At 42.0% G+C, this 25,013-nt stretch overlaps 1 protein-coding gene across 1 annotated transcript; it reads right to left on the bottom strand.

Moving 5' to 3' along the window:
• Window positions 1–35: 35 nt before the first annotated feature.
• LOC134440678 (probable ATP-dependent RNA helicase DDX41) lies at window positions 36–20,803 on the bottom strand. Its single transcript, XM_063190805.1, has 17 exons — window positions 20,618–20,803; window positions 19,887–19,985; window positions 19,286–19,439; window positions 17,864–17,938; window positions 17,676–17,736; window positions 17,060–17,196; window positions 14,100–14,172; window positions 13,679–13,832; window positions 10,552–10,688; window positions 9,783–9,945; window positions 3,143–3,274; window positions 2,944–3,015; window positions 2,399–2,495; window positions 1,776–1,925; window positions 1,395–1,466; window positions 908–1,018; window positions 36–531 (listed from the first exon to the last, which is right to left on the bottom strand). Exons 1-17 carry the CDS (start codon window positions 20,642–20,644, stop codon window positions 395–397), a joined length of 1,851 nt encoding a protein of 616 aa, XP_063046875.1. The 5' UTR covers window positions 20,645–20,803; the 3' UTR covers window positions 36–394.
• Between the last annotated feature and the right edge of the window lie 4,210 nt (window positions 20,804–25,013).

Raw genomic sequence — 25,013 nt, forward strand, 5'->3', positions numbered from 1 at the left:
TGCAGCAGATAGTATCAGCACGCAACTACTAACACTTACTTTCATTCGTTAAAAACTTTATTTAGATCCAATGTTGCTTTCAACAATCCATCATGACAAGAAAAAAACAAAAAGAGCAGTATAAGAACTAAGACATGTATTTTTTTTTACAAAAAGGTTAAATACCAGTGGCTATTTAAATAACGTCTGTCGAAATGCGGTGTGCTAAAAAACACAAAAAAGGGCAGGAAACAAGCTGCCTCAGAAGTTACAAAATAACAACAGCTGGTGAAGAGTATTTACGGTTAAACATGATAACTGCACTGTACATGACAATTGGTCCATCCCCGAAAAAAAAACGCTTTCTTGGCTTTGACCTTGAAGTATTTCACTAAGCAGCTGGTAAAAGCCAGCTTTAGTAGTCCATAGAGCACTGTGCCAGGTAGTCCTTGCGCCCGATATTGGTGACCTGTTTGGTCTGCACGGCTTCCAGTTTGGGACAGTCCGTAATACGATGGCCCAGACCGCCGCAGAACGTACAGCCTCTTTCTCCTGGGAAGGAAAATCAAGGAAATAGTTTGTTTAAATATCCACTGCATTCAAACAAAAATTGAGAGACAATGTGAAAAGTTCGGAAAACACTGCACTGTTCTTTTTTCCCCCTCTTTACTTTTTGGAGTGAACACCGCGTTTCGCCCAGTGCGTCTTGAGGCTTGCTCTTCACCAACCCCCATTACCCATTTATACAAATAATGTATCACATGATCAGATGATTAGTTTGGAGAATTTAGAGACGGGTCATTCATCATAATGACACATTGAGTCATTATTAATCATAAATACTACGGATATTTACTCTGTTGTATAAAACAAAACCAAATACTTATTACATGCCTAAATTCAACTCGGTGCAACTCGAGCAGCTTACCTCCAATGTCGAGCATGGTCTCGTCTCCAGTCTGGAGAATCTGGAGAACTGGTGGCACCTTCTGCTTGGCCTCAACCAGCAAAGCCTTCAGGTCCATAAGAACAGACTCATCTGTGTGAGGAAAAACAACAACAACAAAAAACAAAACTGAGACACTGACAAAAACAATTTGAACACCCTGATATGGTTCATTGTTGAGAGGTGGATCTTCAATCATTGTCCATAAATTACTTTGAGGGTGCTGGCCCAAAAGAAAACTTGAAATGTAAAAAAAAAAGACACTTGATGCAAGCTGCACCCTGTAATGAGCCATCAGTCATTTGAGGTAGTTTGTAAATACACACAGTAGCCAAATATAACATAGGCTGAAGTGCGTTGGTTGGGGGTGGGGGTAGGGGGTCACAGGAAATACTACATTAGACTGACTGCTGCACAGTACCACAACCATCACACACGGCCATCTCATTAGTGAATGGGACCTCCTTACCACATCCTTTGTTGATGAAAGTCGTTGCGATTCCAGTCTTCCCCGAACGACCCGTTCTTCCTATTCTGTGCACTATTAAACAGAAAAAAATAGTTCAAAAATGGCTTCCACAGTGCTGCTATTGGGTGCTGACTAGTATTAACAAAAAATATATTTGGTTTAAAAAGGTGCACTGTGTAGGGTGGTGGCCAGAGTAGGTTTTGCAACTATGCTGCTCTTTGAAATTTGCTGCCTACTGACAAATGTCATCTTTTCATGAATATTTACCATTGAGAAAAGGCAACATTTGTGAATGGGCAGCATGAATTCTGGAAATAAATGACTAAACGTATTACACAGTGCACCTTTAAAGACTGATAATCATTTCTCTCCATGACTTACCATAGTTCTCAATCTCCTCGGGCATGTCGTAGTTGATGACGTGCTGGATGGCTGGGAAGTCCAGACCTTTGGAGGCCACGTCCGTGGCTACCAGCACGTCCTTTTTGCGCTCTTTGAAAGCCTCAATGGCTTTGGTTCGCTCCTCTTGATCTGGGGAGGTGGAAGGAGGCAGTGGAATGCTATGAATGACATGCGTACTAGCGGACGACAAAAGAAGGACAACAATGCTGTAGAGGGATTCAATCATAGGGTTGGAGAGTCAAGGTCAAGGATGTAGGTCAAATGCTCTACACAGCAGACAAAGCCCACTTGACTCTGTAGCCATGTTCAGTTCACACAGCATTTAATGTTGATGTATCTTGTTACAAAATATATAATTTAAATAATACCATTAATAACAATAATAATAATCCAAATCTAAACATTATAATGAGGCATTTTAAAATATTTGTGTTTTTAAATATTGCTGTGTTAAATGTTTTTATATGCAAGTGTGTGTGTGTGTGTGTGTGTGTGTGTGTGTGTGTGTGTGTGTGTGTGTGAGAGAGAGGTGTACTACCACTACCGGGACAAATAATGGCTGCTAACTCCTAGTACTACTACTACTATGTCTGTTTATTTACCTTTTCCTCCGTGGATAGCCACAGCTTCCACTCCCTTTAGAAGAAGGTACTCATGAATAGCGTCCACGTCTGCCTTCTTCTCTGCAAATATCAGGACCTTTTCAGGAAAAGGAAGATAACGTCAGTATCGACACTGATGATGTCCCTCAGTTGAGAACACAACATGTCTTTCAAGCTACAAAGTCAAAAATGAACTCTTTTGACTAGAGGCACATCTGTGATGAACTGTTATGAATGCAATTCTATAATATGTGTGATACAATCAATCAATCAATCAATCAATCAATCAATCAATCAATCAATCAATCAATCAATCAATCAATATTATTTATATAGCACATTATCATAAAGAGAGAGTAGAGAAAGAGAAGAAAAACTATATTGTATTAAGTTATAGATAATAGATCATTATCATCAAAGGCAGATGAAAATTAATCGTTTTTAAATTTCTTTTTAAAACAAGATACTGTTGGGGCACTTCTAATTTGCAGCATTTATCCGCATAATGACTAACATGTAATAATATGATCCATAAGTCAACATACGGGTGGTGATGTTTTCTGCAGACACTCCAGGAGATACACCATTTTTGCCTCTTCTTTCACATACTCCACTTCCTGTTCAAAGAAAGGCGGCAGACGGACATTGATGTAAATTTCCCCCAAACTCCTCATCACCATCAGTAAGCACAGCAACATAATATCTCTGCATCTTCGCAAAACCTTGGCCTGAGTCCTTCCATACCTGAATGACGTCCAAGCTGGCAGCTCCGGCTCTGCCCACGTTGATGGTGATGGGCTTGACCAGAGCACTCTTGGCAAAGTTCTGGATCTTCTTAGGCATGGTAGCACTGAACAGCAGGGTTTGTCTTTGACCCTGAAATGAAGTACATCATGAGCATGAATACATCTAGAATTTTTGCATTTTGTTACATTGTATTCGTACATGCGCACATGTGTATGTGGGTTGTATGTATGTAATGTATGTATGCATGTCTGTATATAGGCCTGTGTCCTCTGTTTTTTGTCAGTTGTGCAATAGTCTTGTGATGTGATGTTATGTGTATGTGTTGTCCTGAGTGTTGCTCAGGGACTCAAAATGAATTCCAGTGAAAACTGACAATAAAGTCTAATCGTATCGTATCGTACATGTGTAATGACAATAACACTGAATCTGACCTAACGTCATAACTACACCCCAGTCCATAAAGGCTATTTTTAATATGCATAGCAACATGTTCTTCCATTTGATTTCATATACCTTGCTAATGAATTTAAGTGGATGTGTGTTTGTGTATGTGAGAGTATGTGCTTATGACAGTATTGTTTGTGAGTGGGCATGTATATTGCACTCAATGTCCTGATGCTTGTCCTTGTATACTTTGTCTTCATTTTGGCGGTAACTAGGGCTGTAACGATACACTCAACTCACGATTCGGTTCGTATCACGATTTTTGACCTACGGTTCGATACAACCCACGATTTCTTTTTTTTTTTCCAAACTTTGTTTATTAAGCAAAATTATCTCAGACAATATTTCACAAAAATGTACAGTTTTCTTTTTTGTTTCAAAGAATAATCAACCCCCACAAATACAAACAAAAACACACAAAAAACAAACAAACAACAACAACAACAAAAAAAAAAACAACAACAACAACAACAAAAAAACCTACTCATCATACAGCAAATGCAAGATACAAGACATAATTAAATACACATAGCCACAGCCAAACAAAACATATTAACCATGCTCAGCCTGCCCCCCTTAAGTGTTGGGGTCAGGAATAAGTGAGGTATCAGACTTGTTGACATACTCAAGGAATGGTCCCCAAAGACGCATAAACATTCCACTTCTACCCATCATTGACAGTCTGATTTTTTCCAGTTTGAGAAAATAGAGGATGTCCATGATCCAACGGGTATGTGAAGGTGGTACAGAAGATTTCCAGTTCAAAACAATCAGTCGTCTTGCCAGTAGAGTGGCAAAAGCAAGAACATCTTTCTTAGGTTTTGCAAAGGAAGCCAAAGAATATGTGTCCCTAAGGAGGGGGGGGATCCCAAATATCGCACTAAGTGCATTGGGTTCAATTTTTTCACCCAGTACTTCTGACAAAGTGGCAAAAATGTCTGACCAAAAACTATATAATGAGGGGCAATTCCAAAACACATGTACAAGGTTAGCTGTGGAGTGTTGGCATCTATCACAAGTTGCAGTTATTCCATCATACATTTTAGCCAATCTAGCTTTAGTATAATAGACACGATGTACCACTTTACATTGGATAAGAGCGAGTCTAGCACAGATAGAGGATTTATGTATTCGCTGCAATATCTCCGTCCAAATTTCTTGTGAAAACGCCACCTCCAAGTCCTCCTCCCATAATCCTTTTATTAAGTATAGGTGTTCAGGATTGAGAAGATTAATATGATCATAAATATAAGATATGGAACCTTTAAGAGTTCGTAGTGGTCTAAAGAACACATCGAGGGCTGTGCCCTCAGGTAGAGTGGGAAACCCAGGAAAAGTAGACTTAACAAAACTGCGGACCTGCAAATATCTAAAGAAGTGCTGCTGAGGAAGTGAAAATCTTTCTACAAGCTCCTGAAATGAAGCAAACACACCATCTATGTATAAGTCCCTAAAGTTGTTTATACCAAGACTTGCCCAGTTTGTAAAGGCACAATCACCCAACGAAGGCGGGAAAGCATGGTTGGCTGCAAGTGGTGCATGAGTAGATAAGGTCTGTAGGCCAAAGTACCGTTTAAACTGGATCCAAATTTTCAATGAACTTTTCACAATAACATTTCTAGTGTAAGGAGACGTGGAGGACTGAATGGGAGTATGAACTAAGGCATCCAGAGACGCTGGATAAGTGGAGTTTGCTTCCATAGCCAACCACTGAGGGCAAGGATCGAAAGTTCTTAGTTGAAGCCAATATTTAAGAATCCTAATATTTGAGGCCCAATAGTAGAATCTGAGGTTTGGTAACGCTAGCCCTCCAAGAGGTTTAGGTCTTTGTAAGTATTGTTTACGCATCCTATGGGTCTTTTTATTCCAAACAAACTCTAAGATCAAACTATCAAGCTTGCGAAAAAAAGACTGTGGAAGAAAAAGTGGTATGCACTGAAAGAGATAAACAAATCTCGGGAGTATATTCATTTTGACAGAGTTGACCCGGCCCATTACAGATAAATTGAGCAGTGACCAACGCTCAAAGTCTTGCTGTATACGAGTCAGTAAAGGGGCAAAGTTAGCCTCATATAGATCTCCAAATTTACGTGTGACTTTGACACCAAGGTATGAAAAACTATTATGAGAAACTTTGAAGGGCAAATTATGCAGGGGGTATGTTTTGGCAGCAGTATTTATGGGAAATATCTCACTCTTATCTAGGTTCAGTGTATATCCAGATATCTGGCCAAACTTTTTAAGTGTGTCAAGAGCAGCAGGGACTGACACCGGAAGATCAGACATGTATAACAGAAGGTCATCGGCATATAGAGAAACCTTAGACTGAACACCATTTCGTGATATTCCTGTAATGTGTGGATTAGACCTGAGAGCTATTGCAAGAGGTTCAATGGCAACTGCAAATAATAAAGGGCTTAAGGGACAGCCTTGTCTGGTAGAGCGATAGAGGCGAAAATACTCTGACTGAACATTATTTGTCCTAACTGAGGCTTGAGGGGAAGAATATAACAGCCTGATCCATGAAATAAAATTATCCCCAAGACCAAATCTCTTTAAGGTATAGAAAAGGTAGTCCCAGGACACAGTGTCAAACGCTTTATGAGCGTCCAATGATATGACCACTTCTTGAGTATTTGAAGTAGGAGCATTGTAGAGAGCGTTAAAAAGACGTCGGAGATTAGAAAATGAGTGTCTGTTTTTAATAAACCCAGTTTGATCTGGAGAGATGATCGAGGGTAGAATGGATTCTAAACGTAGAGCCAGAAGTTTAGACAACAGTTTGAAGTCAACATTCAATAAACTAATTGGGCGATAGGAAGAACAAAGTAAGGGATCTTTGCCTTTTTAAATAAGAGAGGTAAATGCCTGAGAGAGTGTTCTTGGGAGATTGCCAGACTTAAATGATTCGTTGAACATGTCTAGTAGCAACGGGGCCAGTGTAATCCAAAACTTTTTGAAAAATTCAAGTGGATAGCCATCTGGTCCCGGACATTTACCATTTTGCAGAGATATCATGGCTGTATTCAGTTCAACAAGAGTAATAGGATTCTCTAAAGACTGCGCAGATGCCTCATCAATCAGGGGAGTCTCCAGGTTTGTAAAAAAAGCATCAAAGTCAGGTGAGGCACTATGATCATATGAATACAGAGATGTGTAAAAGTTCTTAAAGGCATTATTAATCTCCAATGGATCAGTAGTGATACCATAGTCTGTTTTAATTTGTGGAATGCAATGAGATGCTGACTTCTGGCGTAATTGGTGTGCTAACAATTTGCTAGCCTTGTCTCCATGTTCATAAAATTGAGACCTAGACTGAAGCAAGAGCTAAACTGTGCGATCAGTCATAATCATATCAAATTCAGCCTGCAAAGAAAGGCGTTCTTTATAAACCTCTGGAGATTTTGATGTGCCATTCAAGCCGTCAAGGTCAGATATTCCTTTAGTTAAGTTAATCAGTTTTTCTTTTTTAAGTTTCTTCTCGAACCCTGCATAGGAAATGATCTGCCCCCTGATGTGTGTCTTCAGGGCCTCCCACAGAACTGTAGCACACCCATCTGGTGTTCTGTTAATTCTCGCAAAAAGGTCAATTTGTTCAGACACAAATGTAACAAATCCATTTAGAAGCAGACGTGTGTTAAGACGCCAAGGCATATGTTTAGTGGTGGGGGTTTTAAATGTTCATAGAGATGGGAGCATGATCGGAGATGACTATAGCATCATACTGACAAGAAGTTACAGATGAAAGCATCCTGCTATCAAGTAAAAGTATGTATAATACGTATAAAAGTATGGTGAACAGGGGGAAAGAATGAGTAAACTCTTTTTGAAGGATTAATAACGCCAAATGTGTAGAACTGAAAACTCTGCCATGAGGGATTGAATCACCTTAGCTGCCTTCGGCAGTGGACGGACTTTGGGCGAAGACCGATCGAGGTAAGGGTCTAGCCAGCAATTCAGATCACCACCCAGGATCAAGCGGTGTACTGATAAGTCAGGTAAAACTGAGAAAAATGTCTAGAAAAGCAATCATTATCATAATTGGGAGTGTACACATTTGCCAGGACAATTGGTGTATTATAGATCTGACCAAAGATTGCAATAAACCTACCGTTAGCATCAGAAATGGTATTTGAATGAATGAAGGGGATAGATTTATGAAACAAGATCGCAGCACCCCTTGATTTACCTGAAAAAGAAGAATGATGTATCTGCCCTATCCATCCCTTTTTCAGTTTTAGGTGATCTGAGCTTTTCAGGTGAGTCTCTTGTAAGAAAATTATGTGGGCACCTAAGTGTTTAAGATGATGAAATATCTTACTTCGCTTGATAGGGTTATTGAGACCTTTACAGTTCAGACTGGTGAATCTAATTTCACACCCATTAGTTTTGGTGTTAGGTAGAGACATGAGAAAGAAAAAGAAAACATGAATTCAACAATAAATGCCTGTGGCATGACATAATGCAGAAGTTAGCCTGATGAGTAGGAACAAAAAACAAACACAAACATACAAATACAACAAAACACTGACCCCCCCAACACCACCCACCTACCCACCCGCGAAGGCAGAAGCATCCCCCCAAACCGGATGCGCGCCACATACCCTACCTCTTAGCAATCTAACTATCACGCCTAATACACCACCGCCACCTACTACCGCAGTAGAACAGGGAAAAAACAAAACACCTTGGCGATGGAGATGTGACAAGAAGCAAAAAACAAATTCTGTATGCAATAATAATGCACATATAAAGACAATTAAGCAAAACCAAATAGGGTTAAATTTTAGAGAACCATAGGAAACCCAAGATAAGAAAAATAAGAAAAAAATAACTCAAACCAATGAGTCAGACCTCCAGAATGTCCATCCACGCATGTTGACCAGCATAGCGTTCAGTCGGAGGATTCAGTGTGGCCTCCCTTTTTAATGTGTTTCTCGACAAACCTCGCTGCCTGAGCCGCATCTGTGAAGGACTGCGTTTCTCCGCCCGGTGGAGTTATGCGAAGGGTTGCTGGGTAACGGAGCCCAAACTTCACCTCGGGGTAGGAGTGCAGAATCTTTTTCACCGTGGCGAATTCCGCACGCTTTTTGGCCACGGCTGGGGTAAAGTCGGGGAAAATCGAGATCCTCTCCTCCATGAAAGACAGAGGAGATGACGCTGCAGCCCGTCTGAGGATTTCGTTCCGTACTTGAAACCGATGGACTCGTACAACAAGTGGTCGAGGGGGCTGGTCCTTTAGGGGTTTCTCAGGTAGAGAGCGGTGTGCCCGATCCAGAGTGGGTTTCTCGTCGAGACCAAGCATTTCTTGTAAAAACTCGGACGTGAATGGAGTGGGCTTTGTGCCCTCGGCTCCCTCAGGCACACCCAGGATTCGAATGTTGTTCCATCTCGAGCGCGATTCCAAGTCCTCACATTTTTTGGTTAAGTCATCGACGGCGGCTGTCAGCTCGCTGACAGTAGCTTGCAGATTAGCTATGATCTCGTCCTGAGAGTTAGCTGAATGTTCGATGTCGCTGATTCTCTCACCATGCGAGGACAGTTGGGTTTCAAGCGGTTCTAGAGCCGCAGCCACCTCCTTCTTGACGCTCTCCGATACGATAGACTCGAATTTGCCAAGAATGTCTGTACGCATTTCGTCCATCATCTCCCTCATGCTAGTTAGCAGACTCGATTCGTTGACATCAGGGTTAGCCTTGCCGCCCTTGAGAGGTTTACCTTCGGATCTCCCTCGTCCAGCCATTGAAGAATGTCAAAAAATATAGACCGGGTATCAAGATTGAGTAATAAATAAAACCCTATCAGCAAAATATGGTTGAAAAGTGCAATGAAATAAGTAAAAAGTCACATTCCTGAGGAGCCAAAGCAGAACACGTCTACATCCTACTTGCTCCCTAGCGCCGCCTCCAACTAATGCCACAACCCACGATTTCTGAAATGTATCTCCACTGAAGTTTGGAAACACTATCACATCAAATCATAAGGTTGTTTTCTGGACTTATGGGTAATAAAACTTTGAAAGGGCGTATCACGATACTGCCTCCTTGTATCACGATACAGTATCGTGACTCTGTGTATCACGATTTCTTGGTTCGATACAATATCGTTAGCCCTAGCGGTAACACGTTATGACGGTGGTGGAAACAAAATTCTCTTTGGGGACAATAAAGGCAATCCAATCTAATCCATTTACCTTGAAATAGGAGAAGATGGTTCGGATGTCCTCTTCAAAACCCATGTCAATCATCCTGTCGGCCTCGTCCAGAGCCAGGTAGCGGCAGATGTCCAGGCTGACCATCTTCTTCTGGAGCAGGTCCATCAGCCTGCCAGGGGTGGCCACCATCATGTGCACCCCACTGAATGAATGGAAAGATTGAGCATCACACCAGTTAGGTCCGATCTAACTATTTAGCACTGTCATTTTTTAAAGAGGTTTTTGGGCTTTTTATGCCTTAATTTGAGATGGGACAGGAAATTGGTGGGGAGAGAGACATGGGGGAGGATTGACAAAGGACATTGGGCCGGAATCGAACCCGAGTTGCCAGTGTAATGGTAAAACAAACTTAGCTCATTGAGCTACTACTGCGCCCCGGACAAGACCTTCTGCACTAGAGGTGACTCTGCTAGTAGTCAATTCCACCACTATCATGAGTAGCCCACTGAATGAATTGACAGATTGATAATAAAAAAAGAAGTTGATTATTTAAAAACATGATTACTGCATCCATATAAACAGACAAAAAAAGGGGGCGCTGTGGCGCAGCGCGCTAAGCCCCCCACATTGGGCTTGCATGCCCACCCACGGGGACCCCGGTTCGAGTCCGGCCGGGGTCATTTCCCGATCCTCCCCTGTCTCTCTGTCCCATTCGCTTCCTGTCACCATCTTCAACTGTCCTGTCAAATTAAGGCATGAAAGCCCCTAAAAATATATTTAAAAAAAAAAAAAAAAAAAACCCACTCACTGTTTGATGACCTCCATCTGCTCCTTGACGGACATGCCGCCGATTAAGAGGGCGCTGCGCATCTGGGGCGCCCCTTCCTCCTCCAGCAGCTTGCAGTAGTACTCAATGATGGTGTGCGTCTGCCTCGCCAACTCTCTCTGCAAGAGCACAAACATTACAGGTCTTGGTGTTAGAAACACAAACATGTAGGATAGTGTTTAAACTGGCGATGTAATGGAATTTTAAATATTGTTGTATTACATATTGTATTGTAAATGTCCCCACTCCCCATTTAACATACAGTAAAGCAGTGTTTCTCAACCTTTTTTTAGGCGAGGCACCCTTTCAACTCGTGAAAAATTTCGAGGCACCCCAAACCAAACAAGCTGTAACATGACATTGCATCCGATACCACAAAAGCTTAGAAAAGTAACACATTTGGAGATGTCACACGACCTATGTTCGAAGTTACAGCTGACTGGGGCGACCTATATTTACTTTATTGTGCGTAAATGTCAGATGAACGATTCCACTGACTTGCATTATCTTATCAATTTAGACGAATATGTATTATATTACACAAGTTATTTTTTTGCCACGTTTCCGCGGCACCCCTGAGGGGGGCCCGCGGCACCCCTGTTGAGAAACGCTGCTGTAAAGTAATGTGGCCACTCCAGTAGGGGTAATGAGTAAACATAGCACATACTGTAGAGATGATACAAAGATATTACACGTCGCTGTACATAAACCACAACTTACTTGTTATTTATTCAGAGGGTTCTTGACTCTCAGTCATGGTTAGTGGAACAAAAATACTGTGACTTACAGGTAGGGGCGAGGCAGCATAGACATTACAATTGGTATGCAAAATACTTTTGGACACAGTAAGAGATTTCAATTATACCTGCCACCTGCTGTAGTAGGTACAGGATGGCAGTTTGGCAGATTAGGCCACATTTTCTATGATCCAGACTTTGCAATGGACATGTCCATACAGAAGCTATTATTGGCACTATTGGACTCTATTGGAGTTAATAGTGTAACATATCCACAATCCAAGTTCGAAATTATAACGTGATGCAGCACTAAAAGGATCTCACAATGTGAAAGCCGATCACCATCAACGCCACCTTGTAAGTGTCCAGGGGGAAGTTCATTTCTTTCCATGACATGAACTTTATCACTAGATAAGACCGCGAAAGAGGAACACATGTCCCCAGACACACACTATAGTAGGCTCTAACGTACTTCTGTGCAAAAAAATTGCATGCAAGGAACGTGTAACTAGATTTCCAACATCCTGCCCACCGCTTGCCTGACTAACTTGACTGCCACACCCACACATCATTTGTGAATCTAAATGCGCGTGTAAAGTGCATGTGCAAAACGAACTCCAAATCTGCCAGTCAGGCTCCTTTCTTCCACACTCTCTGATATCAGGCAGCAACAATGGCTGGTAAACCGGATTCTGTGTGTATGTTACGCTCTGTGTATGAGGACAGCTTTTAGCCAAAATGTATCTGTGTAACCTGTAAGTCGTATAAACTCTATCGATTGCTTTTATTGGATTGCACCCAAAGACAGCAACAACTATACAGTACCTGACGTCATGCCACAACATTTTCTGGTAAATATTTTGCCCCCGGTTTGACAAACTATTGCAATCAATGCTGGATTCTATGTGTCTACGTTCCCAGTGTTGTCGCTATAGACTACGCCTTGTTGGACACATTCAGAAGTCATGAACCACAATCCTCAATGCTAAACACACAGAGCTCCAACCTACGCTGCAGCCAACAGAAGAAACATGTCTGCCTCCAGCACAATGTAAACTGCACTTTCACAGCCATACAGAAAAGTATACTACTGCTGCATAACGGCAAGAAAAAAAGACGCTGCATATTTTATATACACACAATCCATATTTAATCCACTGTGCAGTGCAGCAGTCTCAATTCTCTCTAAACGCAAAGGTTGCATCATTGTTCCATGGACTCCCAACCAACTCCCTACAATAAAATACCCCACAAGATTTTTTTAAAATGAGAGAGAGAGAGATCTCCAAACCTGGTTATTTCGTTATGGATGTTCAGAGATGTTCTCTGATGCAAAACCCTATCCTGTTGGATCACTCCGTTCAATTTGTGGAAACTATCTGACCTTGCGACATCAGCATTCATTCGCTCCACATCAGGTTTGCACTTTTGTTTTGACTTTACCAATCGCTACTCTTTGGTCCTCCTGACAAATGCAATTGCGGAAAATGCTGAAGACGCTGAAAATGGCTTAGACTGAAATGTCTGTCCTACCTGCTGTCCCATGAAATAATAATAAAAAACAAGTACTGAAGTCAAGAGACCTTTTTTACAACAAATGTACTGATCATAGAGGTAGAACATAACACTAGAGTTGACACCGCAATTCACGACAGTACAGAGAAACAGCACATGCATCCTCCCATCATGTGTAGGTAGGGTAGGCACCTTCAGTCAATACAAATCAATGGAGAACACGCCCCACTCTGTCAAAAAATGGACTAAAACTGTGTGAATATGAAGTAACATATTAATCAAAGACCAGATTTTGAAATGTCAGGCTAAATATGCATTTAAATCATATGAGTCGACAAAATACATTTAGAAATCAAATTATATCAATTATGGAGATATTTAGCGACACATTTCAACTGTTGTCCTTGCATAGTGTGTTCATAGACATTTTTTCACATTATTAAGACACTTGACAGAGATGAGCCTCCTTCTCCATTCATTTCCATTCCTCAGGTCTACCTCCAAAAAATGGCTGCTACGGACTGCCGCAAAAAGGGCGGCCGGGTCCACTCTAGTGTTATGTTCTACCTCTATGGTACTGATCTAGTTGCTCGCACCCAAAGAACTTTTTTTCAAAATCTATTTGGAGTTGAGCGCACTCCAACTGAACCACAAACTGAACCACAAACAGACCCTGATAGACAACTTTGTGGCTTCATCATGGTTCCCTGATTGGCCCAATGGCCAAATAACACATCCTGGTTTTCGGAACTGTCTGGTATATAGCTCTGATACTTGGCAGGTACTGGAGTGAAATGAAACGGAGCCGCGGGGCGGCGGCCTGCCTGGCTCTGTGACCTGATGAGGAGCACACTTACTGAAGGACATATGATGAGACCATAAGGACCCTCTCGCTTGGAGAAGGGCAACCTCTTCTCCTGCTCCAGGCAGAACATGATGATGGGCAGGGTGAAGACCAGCGTTTTCCCAGAGCCGGTGAAGGCGATGCCAATCATGTCACGCCCAGAGAGACTAGAGGTAAACACAGCAATATTTGTTATTATTATTATTTAAGAGTCAGAATTATTATGTATTAGCCCTGTACAATTACATAATAAGGAATCAGACTGGCTGCTATCTCTGTACGCATATCCAACATACAGTGTGAAAAATTCTATACAAACATAGATAAACAAATTGTGCAGGACACAATTGCTAAAATAGACGATAAATTAGTTAGAAAATGCATTTAAGCAAAATAGTTCACTACATTATGTAAAAACAAACCAAAGTACTCACATGGTCGGGATACCCTGGATTTGAATAGGTGTTGGGTGAATGATTCCCTTCTTCTTCAGTCCCTTCAATATAGCTGTGGGTGTACAATGTACAGCATTACACATCAGTGCATTGGCATTTTTAATCAGACACCATTGTACAAAGTGACTTAATATTGCCAATCCCTCTGTCACCACTGGGCTCAATTGCCTTGCTCGTGGGCTTAGTGGTGGCATTTCCTAGGATTAAAATCACATCCTGCTGGTGTTGACTGCCAAAAAAAGGTCTGACTACTAAAGCCCCGTACACACACAAAGCTAGCTTTTCGCTTGCTCGCCTACTCGCCACTCTTTCATGGAACGTTCGCTGAAAGTTCCCGCGGCTTTAACTGCCAATGGACAGCCGAGAAGTACCGAACTCTGCATTCCAATTGGTTACTCGCTTACTCGCCTCGCTCGAAGATAAAATATTTTCAACTCGGAATCCGCCCACATCGCATCGCTTGTACAGTACTCGCCTACTCGCCTGCGAGTCTCGCTGGGACACATTGACATTCTATTGAGTTCATTCGCTGAGCGAGTAACTAGCAGCGACGTGTGTGTACGGCCCTTAACAACCAGGCCAACACAACCACCCTCATTTTCTATTGAACAACCACCCACCCATACACACCTTTGTAACTTTTTAACAGCTGGGGCCTATACTAAGAAGCTGGTTTAGTGGTAAACCAGGCTTTGTGAACCTACAGGAAGTGGTAAACCTGCTAATAGAAGTACCTGCTAGGGCTGCACGATTATGGAAAAAATCATAATCACGATTATTTTGGTCAAAATCATAATCACGATTATTAATCACGATTATTGAGTTTTGCAGATTTTTTTGAAAATTATAACAAGATGAAGTATAACCAAGAATGAATTACAAAATAAAATGAAATGTAATAATTATGTAATGGCAATAGCATGAAACTTAAGTGGACAGATTTCTGGCCAGAAACACCAGCCTGTCAGTATGTTCTGGCTTCAAGGACGCTCTCAAAAGTAGTTCACTATTGCCACGATTAAAATCATAAGTTTCGATTTCACTATTTTATCCAGGGTTTCTGCACATTTTGGATCACCAAATATAAGACTTTTTAAGACAAATATAAGACCTCTGATGATAAAATATAAGACCACCGCTCGGGGTGAGGCATTGCAATATTGCTAATGTTATTAGTTTGCATTGCTATAATGAAATGTAGGCCTAGTAGGCCTACATAATTATATATAATAAACAATATTATATGACTACTGTGCTTTTATGGTGTAGCCTAGGGTAAACACAGTGTAAGCAGTAACAAGGTGTAACTGATCTGTAGGCCTACAGACACCATGCATGCATATGGTCAGTTAATTGACAAGTGGCATTTAATTGAGGGTCCCACGCATGTTTTGAAGGCCTATGGAAAAATCAGATGAATGTTCATCAAATGACTTTAAATGTACATATTAAAAATGGCTCAACAATTCATCATTTCTGGTGGATAAATAGTTGAATGCACTTTGATATTAGGAGAGGACACCTGGTGCCAAAAGGGTTAAATGTACGACTACTCTGAGTGACTGCCGTTTCTCCTCCTCCACCTCGCTAGAGACGGGTAGCAGAAGCAAGCGTTCTACTTTGAGCTTAGCCTGTCTGTAGTTTGTTGTGCTCTAGATGGGAGCAATAAACAGCGCACAGCTTGGAAGCGATTTCCAGCATGTCCATAACAAGCATTTAGCGCGTTTACCGTTGCCCATCTGGTTACCGATTTGGACATTACGCACCTCGCCAGATCACTGGCTTCGTACATATTCTGTTACTCATCCGATTTCGTATTGCCTCGCGCTCACTTCCTCATGCTGTCATCATGTTAACGAAATCATTTTGCATTTGACAGAGGCATCAAATAGCCTGTCACGTATCTAGAGGCGATTTTGAAAGTGTAGCTATTGTATGAAGGAACAATTATTTTCGAATACGGTCATAATGGACTTGGAAATGAACCCTTTACATTTAGCAAACTCTTCTACCCAAACGCGAGGGCATGGCTAACATGTTTACGATAGAAAACATTTAAAACTTACCCTCAACGACTAAATGATAAGGCTATGCGTCCTCCCGACACAGTTAACATCAAGCTTCATATTCCGACGTTGCTTTGGATAGCTAACTGTTTTATTTCTTGTCCTCAAGCCACATTACACCGAGCTTGCATCTATCTACCCATCTCGATTCACGTTCATATTTTTTCGACCACTTTTTCGACTGTTTCTACTAGAACATGCAAGTAGGCTAGACGCTGCACCCTGCGGCTGCCCCGCTGTGTGGCCAGCGGGCTGCGCTGCGCCACAAACACATCAGTTTCATCTACTTTTCCGCATCTTGATAAGGGACGTATGCCGGTTAAATAAGGTTTGTAGCGTCAAAAAAATAGACAATTTTTCTTACACTCAAGCTACCCAGATGAAATATAAGACCTCCCACGTAAATATAATACCACACTTCCAAAAAATGGCGAAATATAAGGCTTTATAAGACCTTAAAAACCAAATATTAAAAGTAAGACTTTTTAAGACTTTTTAAGGATCCGCGGAGACCCTGATATCACGATTTTGATTATTTTTCGATTAATTGTGCAGCCCTAGTACCTGCAGCAGACATTATTTAGTTAAGAAAATGAAGACACTAAGTTTTTCTACTAGATGATTTACCGCTACCACAAAGAAGTATAGCCCCCTGGTGCATTACAAAAAAAAAACAGACAAACAAAAGAACTCCAAGAACATTTCTATCCTAGATTCTTGTCGTCCTGGCCATGTTATCTGAACAGTTTAGTTGTAAGTAACTCCACTTGCAGCTTTACATGGCGAACAATTCAGATGGGAATGCACAGGCAAGAGAGGTATTCTACACGTATATCATCGCGGAACCAATATCTGTGAGCCTGGTGAACGCACCTTGAGGGAATTTCATCTCCCTGAAGCTCTTGATGGGAGCAGGCACTATGTCTCCCTCTACCAGGATGTGGAACTTCTTCCTGACCCGGTCGTGCCGCGCGGGAGGCATGGACAGGATGTAGCGAGGGGGGTTCCAGCTATCAAGGTTGACAAACAAACATGAAAAACAAACATCATAAACAAGTACACATTATGAAAAAATAAATTCAAGTATTACCGGGCGAATAGACCGGCCGCGACGAGATTCAAGCGACAGCGAATCGTTTCTGGGAAGCAAGAGCGATACGAGCGATTGAAGCGACTAGAGCATGTCCGTTAAAAGCAGAATGCAAGCATTCCAACATTCCCATTGGCTGTGGCGGCTGTCGCTGAACTGCGTCATAGCTAATTTGCATAAAATTACCAGGAGTTCAACTATAAACTGTCGCTCGAGTCGCGCGAATCACCTCCAGTCTCCTTAATCGCTTTTGTTGCCCGACTCAATACAAAATCAATTACTTCCGTGCCTCGCTCAGGTCATGGCCGGTGTATTCGTGTGGTAATAAGTTACACAAGCCAATAAATCCAGAGCCAATTTCAGTAGATTACAACGGATGTCACCAAGCGTTAACCATACCTTGTTTTAATGGGGTCGTCATACGTGATGCCTTTAGCCATTTCCTTTACGGACATCAAAGCTGTGAAGACAATGAGTGTGGTTGAGAATTCAACACTAAAGCATACAGTATGCGAGAAGTATGGATTGTAAGTAAAGGGTCTTGTGCATATGACACAAAATGATAGCGACGCAGAGTGCTTTCTTACCCCTTCCTTCCGCAACACTCTCCAGGATTTTTTCTTCCTCTTTGAGCTGCTTCTCTTTGGCTGACTCTTTGCGGGCTGACAAAGGAATACAAAATAACAATCAGTTATTGCATCACAAACAGTTGATAAATACTGTATATTCAATGTCTAAAATGTACATTCTATCACAACCCATTTAAGCCAAAACACCTGCAAAAAAACACAAAAAACCTAAATATATCAGCCTCCGAAGGACATAAAAACATGACATAAGTTGCATTTAAAAAGCTAGGATCCTCATCTTGCATTCAAATGTGGTCATTCATCTCTAACATACCCACATTTTTAAAAGAAAACCTCAAATCTCAAGAGCCTGAATGCAGCGTCTATGTCGCTCCAGGCGCCTAGGTCAATGCAGCGTGTATACAGCACCAGACTTAAATGGGTTAATATCATTTTTATATTGCTGTATCTTTCCAAAACTAAGGTTACGTATGCAACCACTAATCTATGACTTTAAGATGACCACCAGGTCTTGGCTCTCACTCGGAATACGACGAGAAGATTGCCAAGCGATCACTTCCAGGGTGAACGTGCCTAAGTTCCTGGGCACGCATGCACTTCACCAGGGGTCACCAAGTGATTTTTTTGGTATTAACACTCGACCTGCATGAGCATGTGATGATCATTAAGTGCTGAAAGCACCGGCTGGCGGTCAATAGAAACAAAATAGAACATCCTTTTGGTAAATGAATAAAGGAATAGAGGAAAAAGGAAAAAGTCCCTAAACACAATCAATGTCCAAGTGCTGGTGTCGCACAGTCACAAATAACAAAACGGGCTGAATCACCACACACTGGTAGATTAGATAAACTGTTACTGAACGTTTCTTTTTGGGTGACTGTAGTCCTGGATGACCTGATTCTCATTTGTGACTTTATTTTCCTGAAACCTGCATACATATTCACACAATGGTCTTTGGGTCATGGTCTTACTCACGAGTAAATTCAAATGCTTCCAGTATGCAGTCTAAGACTGTCCCATTATCAGAGTTGCATCAATCCAAAGTAGAAGTAATCTTATGTAATTACAACACTACTAGTAGGATATTACATAGTTGAAACCATGTGATATCAAACTACTAGTGTTGTAATTACATTTCTTGCAGGTTCGAGCCCCGCTCGGCCTGACTCCATCGTTGTGTCCTTGAGCACGATACTTAACCCCAAGTTACTCCTGGTGGCAGGGTGGTACCCTGCTTGGCAGCCATGGCCACTGGTGTGTGAATGGGTGAATGTGAGGCATACAATGTAAAGTGCTTTGAGTGCTCGAAGGAGTGTAAAGGCGCTATATGCAATCCATTTACCATCTACCATTCATACAACTCTGCCCAAACAATCACTTTCACACATTTTTGGCCCCATCCTTTCTATAAAGTCTCACCCTCTGCCTTCTCCTTGAGGTGCTGGTGCTGGTCCAGCAGGCTGACGTTGGAGCGTGGGCCCAGGCCCTCGTCCTCGTCCCTCTGCTCCGCACCATTGTCCTTGTTGTCATCCTCCAGCTGCCCCTTACCACGCAGACGCTGCATCTTCTCCATCTGTGCATAGCGCACGCGCGCGCACACACACGCACACACACACACACACACACACACACACACACACACACACACACACACACACACACACACACACACACACACACACAAACACAAACAAAATATCAGTGGAACTGGGAAACTATTTTGTACAGCTTTTTCCTTCAACCTTTCTATAGTTAAATGGAAATTCTATCCCATTTCAACTGCAGTTTGTACTGTCCACCCTACCCTTAACTTGTTGGTAGGCTGTCAACCATCATCCCAAAACGTTAGTGCTGTGCAGTGAGATTGGTGTAAGGTTGCACAACTTTTGGGATGATAATGGCAACATGTACTGCATTGTATTAGCTCTATGTAAATGTCATATGTCACGACTCAGGGGTAGAACTACAGCATAACCAGTGACATCATCATCAGGCATGAGGAGCACCTGTCATATCTTACCATCTCTTTTTTCCGTTGCTTTACGGGAACGTAGGGCACGTAGTCATCATTATCCGAGCCCTCGGACCCAGACTTCTTCTCCTCGTCTCCATAACGCCTCTGTAAAACAAAAGGTCCACAGTCAGCCATCGTGCACCACTCCCTAGAATCATCACACGTACCTCGGGGTGATCCAAGAAGGTGGCTAAATTTGTAAACCAGGGCAAGTTAAAGAGAACGCAGAGGTGATGAATAAGCTAATACATAAAACATTGCTTTAGATTAGATTCTTATTGCCATTAGTTCTACTCTTGCGGTTTAAAGCATGCCCTTCCCTAAATGACGCTGCGCCATACGATGTATTTAGAAGATTAACCCAGAATGATCAACCCAGCTTCCCATTGTAGTGCTAGGTGTCGTTAACGATAGACACAACAACTGTTTGCTCAGGCTCATTGGATATTTTGTTTGTGGGTGCCAGAACCAAAACCAAAGAGATGGATCTACAAAAAACTTAATAAGATAGGGTAACTACTACTAGCTGTTCTGGTTAGCTAGCTAATCCATGGTGTCAGAGCTCTTTCGCATTAAAATAAGACACTTGTCTGTTTCACCATCATAGGTCTAGCACTAACCCATGGAATTGTGTAAAAGGCGATAAGCAGATCATTCTATTTGAGTAAACACCGCCAGCAGACAAATGTATACTACTATGCTGTTAGCATAACAAACTTAGCAAGCTACTAACTTACCTTTGGGACTTTAAATTCTGCTTCCATTCTGTGTTTTTGATCACCACTTGTCGGTTAAATCTGTGGTTAATCCATATACTGAGCGAAACTTATTTATGAACATGAAAACTTTACCGATTTCAGGTTTTAATTGTGTCACATTGTTCCCTTCCTTTCCTAAATTACTTCCACGCTACGTTTGTTTGACGACGCTACGGAAGCCTTGCACAGACAGTCAAACGTCTACGAAAAACGCGATTTTGAAAATCAGGATCAAATTACTGATCGTAGGGTCTTCCCTAGTTGATGATAAGGTAAAGCTAATGGTCGGAAATAGAATAGACAACACTAATAAAATGTGACCAAATGTATCTATGGAATCCTATCCTTTTTTGTTAAATACAATTGAAACTATAGTAGGTGTACAAGATGTGCCATGGGTGAGGAGAGAGCAGAATGATCTGTTGTGGGTCCATCACTCTTGCCTGTTAATATGACCTGAATCCTGATCATCCAACAGTGTAACCAATGTGTCTATGAAATCCTATCTCTGGCAGGTGAGCTTTGGTCACAAGCAGCTGTCCATTGCCCATTCAGTGGACACAATGCATGGACCATGGTACAAGGTAAGGATGTGAATTTTGGTATGTATTTTGTGTGTTACTCCGATGTGAGGTGTGAGCTACATTAATCATAATCAATCCTTATACGTAATGTCTCCCTTTATTCAGTGTCCAGGGAGACAGCATTTCCCTCATGAACAGGTCATTAAAACCTGAAACAACCAGGAAAACCAGGACAGGTGGCAACATAGACCCGTCAAAACGCATGTTCAGAGTTAATAGTCAACTATTTGTAGCAGACACATTGGGATTCTTCAGCAGAGTTCACTGAAGTCAAAATAGACAATTGTAATAACAACAAAATGAAAAAAAGATCTGAAAGCATTATACAGAAGACTGGATGGCTTATGCCTCATGGAGAAGAGGAAAATGGAAGTGGTTGAGGGATTTATGGTTGAGCTGGCACAGGAAAACAGAGAGCTGCCAGAGCTGCAGAACCTCCTGTGATTCTGAAGAACAAGCACTCCTCCTACTGGTTAGTTTGTCTCAGAGAATATCATTTCCTTCAAATCCAAGACAAGTCAAACAAATATAGGCCTAGGCCAGAGAGAAAGAAAAGAAGAGAAAATACTGCTGGTAATCGTAGCTTTTCTGTGAATACGAGAATATCAGAATAGGACGAGAACGTTTTGTGCTCAGAAGCTGTGCACAGGCATGCACCGCCCATGCAATTCTACACCAAAGGCGTTTGGGCTATACAGGCCTAAACCTATGACGCAAGCAGGATTCAATAATAATCCTGGCATATTAACATCAACTGTGGAAACCTGAAAGAGCTTTTTAGGTGCATAACTCCACAAGTGACAGGGTAAAAGTTTTTAGACATTGAGATATCCTACAACAAAATCAACATATACGTATATTTCGCATGGTCTTTGATGTTCCAACGAGATTCAGTTTTTCATTAGGCCTGATCTGAGGTTCAAAGATATTTTTTGTTAAAAGTATGTATTTATTACACCCTATGGGCCATTTAAATAAAAATACACGTCGATGACACCAACCCAACACATACTTTGGCAAAGAATGGACAGAAAATGCAACATGGGAACAACAACAACAACAGCCACACCACCTGACTATTATCGGAAACTGCAACAACAGTCGCACAAGATTTATTCATGGCCTCTGTGTCCTGGGGAAACAAGGTTTTTCCACTGGGGCAGCTTCTAGCAGTTGTAGGCTGGAAAATTGCCTTGGCCACAAGATAAAAGGATATAGTGTTTTATTTACAGTATTTTACTGTGGAAAGGCCTTCAGATTTCACATTGGCTATGATGAACGCCATGGCATCTTTCTGGGAGTCACAAAGGAAAAGACACTGTGGATGAATCAGAGTGTTAGTCAATTATGGGAAAGAAACAAAAAAACTAATAATTTTGCCTGTGGGCTACTATTCTGCGGTATTGTCATTTATTAATCCTGCCCATTTCTAATAGTCCATCCTGGATTTTGACGCATGGTGTGGGTAAAAAAAAAATGACAATGTTAATTTAACACTCGAGTAAGCACAGGATGTCTTCAGGCATTCATGCTCATTAACTTAAATCTGGGATTCAGACAGTCTGGTATTGTAGAAAGTCAGGCTTAGTGTATTACACACATGCTGTACGTTAATCGCTTGGTTATTACTTGTTTAATTTACACATTTCCCATTAGTAGCCTAACAATAAAGGCTCGTCTTCTTTTTGGTCTATATTCTAAGATCACCATGTAAAGACAATAAGCTAAGGAAAAACAATCTCTGCTTACAGATAACGTTGGGCCATATGAATGAAAAACTTGCTGGGCCAATTTGTAACTGATCATATAAACTGTTTCCTGAAAGGGGTATTGCTGAGTCCCTTCAATCAACCTTAGTTGGTTTAGTTGTTTCCATGCCCCTATGGTGCCCCTAGCCCTGTACAGTTATCAAGACATTCAGCCTTAGTTTTATTGACCCTATGCTGCCCTGCAAAGCAAAAAGGCAGTAACAGAGCATAGCTCCAAATTGGGTAAAATTATTCTGTTGTCCAGCCTTAAGTTTGAAGATTATGGCCATGTGACTGGTCCTGAAAAGTGCATGTAGTACTGTAGTAACCGGTGGAATGGGAGAGTAAAGAAGGAACAAGGAGGGAGTACACCAGTGGCGGCAGTAATTGCACACAGGGCCCCAGGGCAAAACACTGACAGGGTCCCCCATATGGCCTGTAATGGTCAAAATAAGGCTCCCAACAATACGGGAGGGCCCTAGACCCAAGTGCAAATGCCAAAAAAAGTCCCATCTGTAGCTCTAGCCCTGGAGTACACCTCAAGCTGATGTACTGTACAGATTCACTCTTGTGGTGCTTTGGTCATTTGAATACAGCAGTAGTTTTACCTATATAGTCACTTCTACTGTGGAGATGGTGACGTCTTTGTGGCGCGCCCCTGGAGGTCATGGGCCTAGCACTGTCCACACCCGCTGAACCGGCTATAGTTATGCCTTTGACTTGAATACACAGACACATACTAAAAAATATGAATGAAATGTAAATTGCTCAGTTGCATTAATATAGTTCCCTCAATTAATTCAACCAATATATTTTTTCAGATGAAACAACTGATACCTCACGTTTGGACGCAACAATACTGGGAAAAAATAGGATATTTAGCCCGGTTGCCTGAGGCTATGATTATTATAATAGCAGATAGGCTCTTGCTATGACCTTGGGAGTGTGTAATTGAAATCTGCATTAATTAATAAATGGTTTCCCAGACGTTATCATCCAACATCTGACAAACTGTCTCACAGAGATTAAATGAAATGCCAAACACCCTATGCTTCTTTCCAGTCAACGAGTTTGAAGACTTTGGTCGCGTGTAAGCGAAAGTGAAACAGCGGAGGCAGCATGGCAGGAACTGAGAGAGAGAGAGAGAGAGAGACACAGAGAGAGAGAGAGAGAGAGAGAGAGAGAGAGAGAGAGAGAGAGAGAGAGAGAGACACAGAGAGAGAGAGAGAGAGAGAGAGAGAGAGAGAGAGAGAGAGAGAGAGAGAGAGAGCAACCTATGGACATGGTGTACTGTATATCAGTGTATGAGTCAGAGAGAAAAACAGAGGTGGGGGGGTATGAGTGAGTGAGTGGCAGAGAAAAAGTTCAGTAAGCAGTGTGCGTAAGTGTGTGTGTGTATGTGTGGGGGGGGGGGGGGGGGGACACTTCAGTAAGCAGTGTGCATATGTGTGTGTGTAGGGGGGGACTTGTAAGCAGTGTGCTTGCATGTGTATGGGGGCACTACAGCAAGCAGTGTGTGTATCTGTGCGTGTGCGTGTGCGTGTGTGTGTGTGTGTGTGTGTGTGTGTGTGTGTGTGTGTGGGGGGGGGTTCACTTCAGTAAGCAGTGTGCATATGTGTGTGTAGGGGGGGGGAGTTGTAAGCAGTGTGCTTGCATGTGTATGGAGGCACTACAGCAAGCAGTGTGTGCGTGTGTGTGCGTATGTGTGTGCGCGCGTGTATGTGGGAGGGGGAACTTCTTCCAAACACCTTCTTTCAAAGAGCATTAGTGTCAACTCCCCAAAGCATAAATCTGCAGCACTGGCGGCTCAGCGCAATCTGACAGACGCAGGTGAGGAGATTGATGTCCTACTAGGAAGCCATGCCGGCATTAGCTGAAAATAGATGGGCAAAACATCTCGCACTCGCTTACAGTACACGCACACACACGCAGACACACACACACGCACGCACACACACACACACCTCCTCTGATATTGATGAGTTGATAAAGCATAAATAGATCCCATGAGAATTGTGGGTGTGGACCTTGGCAAAGGGTTTA

Source organism: Engraulis encrasicolus, chromosome 23, assembly GCF_034702125.1.
Source record: "Engraulis encrasicolus isolate BLACKSEA-1 chromosome 23, IST_EnEncr_1.0, whole genome shotgun sequence".
NCBI classification, from domain to species: domain Eukaryota; kingdom Metazoa; phylum Chordata; class Actinopteri; order Clupeiformes; family Engraulidae; genus Engraulis; species Engraulis encrasicolus.